Source organism: Pleuronectes platessa, chromosome 15, assembly GCF_947347685.1.
Source record: "Pleuronectes platessa chromosome 15, fPlePla1.1, whole genome shotgun sequence".
NCBI classification, from domain to species: domain Eukaryota; kingdom Metazoa; phylum Chordata; class Actinopteri; order Pleuronectiformes; family Pleuronectidae; genus Pleuronectes; species Pleuronectes platessa.
Genome location: NC_070640.1, coordinates 8,050,508 through 8,056,342, shown reverse-complemented (window position 1 = coordinate 8,056,342; position 5,835 = coordinate 8,050,508). Strand labels below are relative to the sequence as shown.

The following is a 5,835-nucleotide window of genomic DNA, read 5'->3' as shown; positions in this document are numbered from 1 at the left end:
GGCGATTTTGTTTGGAGGCTGCAGCTTGTGTCTGAAGTTTGCATAAAAGGAGGTGTTCTGTTTACCCTGTATGACTGGCTTTCTTCCTTTTTATTTATTATAGCTGGCGCCAATCTTTTCTCCAGCAACTACCAAAACACTTCTCATCTATCCGAGAGCGTCAAAACAAACTACATTTCATATTTCTTGTGTGTGGACTGGGCCAGATGAGGACTCGTAGTGATCCATTTTTAGGGCTTGTTCGTGTCAGACAGCTATGGTTAGAATTACCAGGTTCCTCCTCTCTAAAAGCAGCCCCCACAGGATGAGACCTGAACTTTGGGGACCTCACAACTATGGCGGTATTCACATTAACCACGCTTGGTGTGGTGGCTGCAGTGGAGCATATAAGTTAGGAGCTGTAACGGTCTCCTCGGTGCCACCATGCGCAGAGGAAGACCCGTTTTGACAGATTCCCCAGCAGGGAGAGTTTCGGTGGAGGGGAAAGGGGCGTTCACCAGTAAGTGTCAAACTAACAGCTGCGTCAAGCTGCCCCACGCGCACACAGGGGGGCAGGAAGCTGTGCTGTGCTGCTTCCGAATAAAAGCAGAAGAAGAACTAAAACAAAAACAAATATTGTGCCCATTGCGCACACAATATGCATTTTTATTTCCTGTTTGTACACATGCACGTTTCCATATGTTTCATCAGTTCCTGTTTTTTTTTTTGCGGAGTGTTTTTTTAATTTTTATCTCAGTGCCCCATTAAGCCCTTGCTGTGTGTGTTCGTGTGTGTGTGTGTGTGTGTGTGTGTGTGTGTGGTCCAGGTATTACTCATGTTGTGGGGACCTACATATGTCTTCCTTATGGGGACAAAAGACAAGTTAGGTTGGGTTTTTGGGCAAGGATCAGGGTTAGGCAAGTATTAACTATGGAGACATCGCTTCGTGTGTTTGTTTGTGTGCGTGTTTGTGTGTGTGTGTGTGTGTGTGAGTGTGTTCTTTTTAAGTGAAGCAATTTGTGTTAGATTTTTTGTTAGTGTGAAAATTCCAATATAAATAAAGCCCTGCTTACTTGATTGAGTTCTTGCTTGCTAGCTTGATTAATTGATTGATTAATTGATTGTTATGTAATTTGTCTGGCTGTGAATGAAAACACAAAGCTCTTACTGTGAAAGGACAGGGTGGAAGCAGTCCCCTGGTTGCTCCAGCCTTGACGCCGCCTCCCTATCTGTCCGCCCTGCCCTGCTCGAGTTTACAGTTGAGTGCGCCAGGGCAGTACGGCTGAATTATATAACTTTAATGTACTCACGGGGTTTAATGGCGCAACAGCGGAGGACAGCGCCTCAGATCCGTCGCTCCATCGCGGATTTGTCCTGAATTTCCTTGCGCACAAAGTGATCGATCACCCACTTCGCTTCTTTTTTCCTCCCCTGCACCGGCGACGTGTGTTAAAAGTTACCGACACATCGAGCCCAGGCTGGGGCGCGCGCACGATGGATCGCTAAACTCCCGCGGGGTCAGCGACGCTCCTCTCGACTCGAGTTCGGAACAGTTCAACGCGGCGGACGATGTGTTCCTGCCCCACGGCCGGAGAGGCAGCGACGGACGCGGCTGACATTTCAATGCGCAACGCTCCGGCGAGGAAGGGGCTTCATCCGAGGGCTTGACTGGATCGGTGGACGCTGCGTAATTTCTCCGAATATTGTTCCTCCAAACTCGGGACCTAAAGCGGGACATGACCTGAGCGGCGGGGAGTGCATTGCCCCCTTTTCACCACAGGTACGATCCAGGTTGTCAGGTTGTTATTTTTAATTTTTTTTTACATTTCTGCAGAAATATTGAGACAGGGAGGGGAGGAAGGGGGGGGGGGGGGGGGTCGAGGTAGGCCGACGACGAGCGGCTCCGTGCGCTCTGCCCGCGCTCGCACCTCCAGCCCCCGCGCACCCTGTGACACCCGGCCAGGATCCGGCCGGCAGCGCGCACGGGAGCAGCTTTGCTTTTTCGTGCGAGGAAAAAAAGGGATAAATTCTGCACAAACTTCCACGACGCGCGTGTTTATCGGCGCCCGCGGCTGTAGGCGTGCGACCATCGCAGTTTCCCCTCGGCGCCAACAGGTTGCACTAGGGCTGTCATGCTGTGCGGTGGCTGTTCCCGTTGTAAAGCACCGGATCCGAACCCCCAACCTCCCCGAAACTTTAATATAACTGTTTTCTTCCCATTAAATGCATTACACCAGCCACCTAAATAGGATAAGGTTGAGCACCGTATATAATCTATATGCAGCGCAGCCTATGCCAGTGCGGAGTCATACTACATTACATATGTGGGCGGGGGGGAAGTGGTGAAGTCTATGAGCGAAAATACGAAAAGAAAAATCTCAACAAAAAACTCAGCGCAGAATGTAACTTAGTTTAATATGAATCCAGTGGCACTGCCTTTGAAAACACAGCTCGCTTTTGTTGGTCCACCGCTGCCCCCGCTGAACTGCCACTTATCACTGTCAATGATCAACAGATACATGCTGCAGAACCCTCACATGCAAAACGCCTTTTTTTTATTATTTCCACTTGAATTCAGTTCATTTTTGACTCCAGGTCATTTAAATGGTAAATGTTCCTGAATGGAGCTTTGACTAAAAAATGTCCAATCTTCCCCCTTTCATGCAAATAGAGAGGAAAAGTGCCTCGGAGGCCCAGAGTGGGTTAATCTCCTCCAATAGATGTATGTTGCTGCACACGTGCTCGCTGCTCAGTAGCACTGGCTGTCATGTGCCTCTTGACTCTTTGAGTTGAGGGCACGGTTCAAAGAAATAACGTGAACAATGTGGTCGTTTATCTAATTGTGATGGCTATGGTCTACTCTGTTTCCCTTTTTTTTAAAAAACGACTCCACCCGGCCTGGTTAGTTCCATATTGTTCCACATTGTTCCAGTATGGGAGTGAAAAGGAGAAGATCGATGGAATTCGGTGAAAAATGAAAAGACATAGGACGTCGGACAGTGTGGGCAGAGACATAGAGGAGGAGGCAATACAGATGTTTCAAGACACCTTATCCCGTCAAAGATCTATGTCTCGATAGGCTGTTTATAGCGTTTCCTTCTGGAATAACCTCATGTGTGTCATCCTATCCATCAACCCTGTTTTCATAGGCTAACCATGTCTTATCTCTCTCTCACTGTGTGTGCGTGTGTTGTGTCCCCCTTGACCCCCCCCCCCCCACCTGTGTCCTGTCAGGATAAAGATATGGATCAGGGTGGACTGAAGCGCAACGGTAATCGAGACGACAGCCTGACATTTGGGGAGACAGCAGTAGGCAGTGACACAGGTGACACGGCTGGTTCGCTGCTGCAGCCCGCTGCCATGCACCTGCCCAGCCCGGGGTCCCTGGCCCAGCTCACAGTGACCCCGAACGGACGGGCTGCCACCAAAGACCAGGGGGAGTTCGGGGGCCTCTTCGAGTCCCCTCGTGGCCAGTGTGAGGGCTCGGACATGAAGGAGGGTAAAATCCTCAGGTTGCAGAAACGACAGCACCGGCCGGATATCGCTATGTTCAACATGGAGGACAATTTGCCGTTGCTGAACCAGAGCATTTCTGACCTTGAACGGACGTCCAGCCCTGTCATCAGCATCTCGCACACCTCCGTCCTGGGGAACCTGCCTTTGCCCAACCTTTTCCCCCAGCACATCAAGCAGGAGGGAGGCTTTTCTCTGGAGAAGGACCTGGGAACCTACGGCGGACATACAGGCGGCGGCCCGTGTGATTTGGATGGCAACAACGGTCGCCTTCTTGAGGATACAGAGATTTGGCAAGACCTGGACCTTCCCAATTCATTGCCAGAAATCAGTGATTTTGAGCTGGATTCAGAAGTGGCACACTTGGATAACATCCTACATGACGGCAGTGGCAGTCCGGCCGACGGCTTGCTCAAGGAATCAAAGGCTCTGGTGGGTAACGGAGGAAACTGTACCAATGTGAATGGCACGGACAGGCAGCACCAATTACAGCAGCATCAACACCAGCAGCAGCAGCAGCAGCAGCAGCAGCAGCAGCATCGCCAACTGCTGCAGCACCAGCAACATCAGCTGCAGCATCAGCATCAGCAGCCTCCGTCGCTTCTCTCCAGCGTCATGATCAAGGAGGAGAAAGACCACGACAGCTCTTTCATTCACATCCGCACACCCGGCGTGGTCAAACAGGAGAAGCAGGAGAACGGCAGCTTCTGCCAGTCGCAGTGCCTCCAGAGCACCATGGGCTCCCTGCAGGGAGGAGGCCCCATGTCCTCGGCCACAGGTGTCGGCACAGGACCTGGGTACCACTACAAAGCCAGCCCGTCCTCCGCCGTGGGCCTGCAAGACCAGAAGCCTTTTGGCATGTTCGCGAGCCTGCCTCCACTCGGGGAGAGCTGGACGAGGGGGGGCAGGTTTGGAGAGCCCTCCGGGATACAGAGGGGCAACGATGGGCTCCCCTCCGCAGCCATGGCAGCCTTCTCCGTCAACTTCTCCAGGTAGGTGGCTTGAAATTATAACTTTATCCTGCTCTGTTGACTGCATGCGAATAGGAAAGTGATTCCTACTGTAGTCCAGTCTGAGCTGGAGCAGGTTTGTCTCTATCAGATGTTCTCCAGACTCAGTGTCCTGCTCTGGTCATCTTTAAGATAATTTATAAAATTGCTCTACCTTTTTGAGGGGGTGACCAATAATATCAACTGTAATATGTAAACCTAACCCTAAAACAAAGAAGAAAAAAAAGCTTATTTTCTCTTCAGATCAGGTTCAGAGTGTAGGTCAGGACACTTCACCTCCCCGCGGGACACCTTGAGTGTGGATTTGGGGAATGAAAGTATTTAAGCCGGCGAGTCAGAGAGTGTGATTCTAGCTGAGCAGCTAGAAAGGAGGGAGCTCAGGTGGTGTTGTGTGTTTGTCTGGGACAGTTATTGTTATTTTTCTTTTTTGGGATGGAGCGCTGGCCTCCCTGGGGTGGAGGGCATCTGGTGCTTATCGCCTCCAATCGGGTCACGCCCTGCTCCAATTCGTTCACATCACATCATATTTTAGGAACGCCATGGCAAATGGAAAATCTTTTATTATTGTCAGGGGGACGAGGAGGCAAGACAAGGTGATGAGTTAGTTTAGGAGCTGCCAGGTCACAAGGAAAAACCTTACAGCCTGTGGTGATATCTTGGTTGCTCACAAGTCAAATATCTTTTTCTCGTGGAACTATGAAACTTTCCCTCCTGCGTGTTCTTGTGTTTTTCCAGAAATGTGTTGTAAGAAGGCTCTCGAGATATCACAGAGTTACCTAATAGTCTAATCTCACAGGAAATGATTCATTGTGAAAACCCGATATGTGCATTTCAGAGGACAGGTCCCGTTCAGTGAGAGGTAAACGAACCCTGTGAGAATGTCGTGCACATGGGTTAGGGTTAGGGACTTCAGCTTAGCGGTGCTATCTGATAACTGCACTGGCTGTGAGTGCACTGTTAAAAGAGAGATAGAAACTCGCAGCCTGAACGGGGCACATCCCAGGATGTTGCTTTACAAATGGGTTTGGGAGGGGGGGGGGGGGGAGACGTCATGAGTCAGCCTCGTCCCTTCTGAACGAGCGTTGAGGTGTTTTGCCGTAAACAAGTTAGAGATGAGCATGGGTGTCAGCAGCCACTGTTATCTCCCTGCTGTCACATGGATAGGCTCCTGGGTCGTTGTGCTGCGACCCAGTTTGAACTGGACTTAAAGTCTCTTCAGTGATGGTTTACATGTGTTATCTATACTCTCCTTCAGTCACCCTTTGTTTAAGGTCTTTTATATACATATAAAACACTGCAGACTTTATATTAGGTATTTATTTATGTTAGAGGT

The 5,835-nt window shown here is 50.2% G+C and overlaps 1 protein-coding gene across 2 annotated transcripts in view; it reads left to right on the top strand.

Annotated features, from left to right (window-relative positions):
• The first annotated feature begins 1,225 nt into the window (after positions 1-1,225).
• The window catches only part of LOC128456718 (glucocorticoid receptor), a 58,756-nt gene continuing 54,146 nt past the window's right edge, over positions 1,226-5,835 (top strand). For both annotated transcript variants that reach the window (XM_053441014.1, XM_053441013.1), the window contains exons 1-2: positions 1,226-1,759; positions 3,214-4,484. In XM_053441014.1, coding sequence (XP_053296989.1) covers positions 3,223-4,484 — 1,262 coding nt within the window. In that variant the 5' untranslated portion in view covers positions 1,226-1,759; positions 3,214-3,222. The remainder of the gene's footprint in view (positions 1,760-3,213; positions 4,485-5,835) is intronic.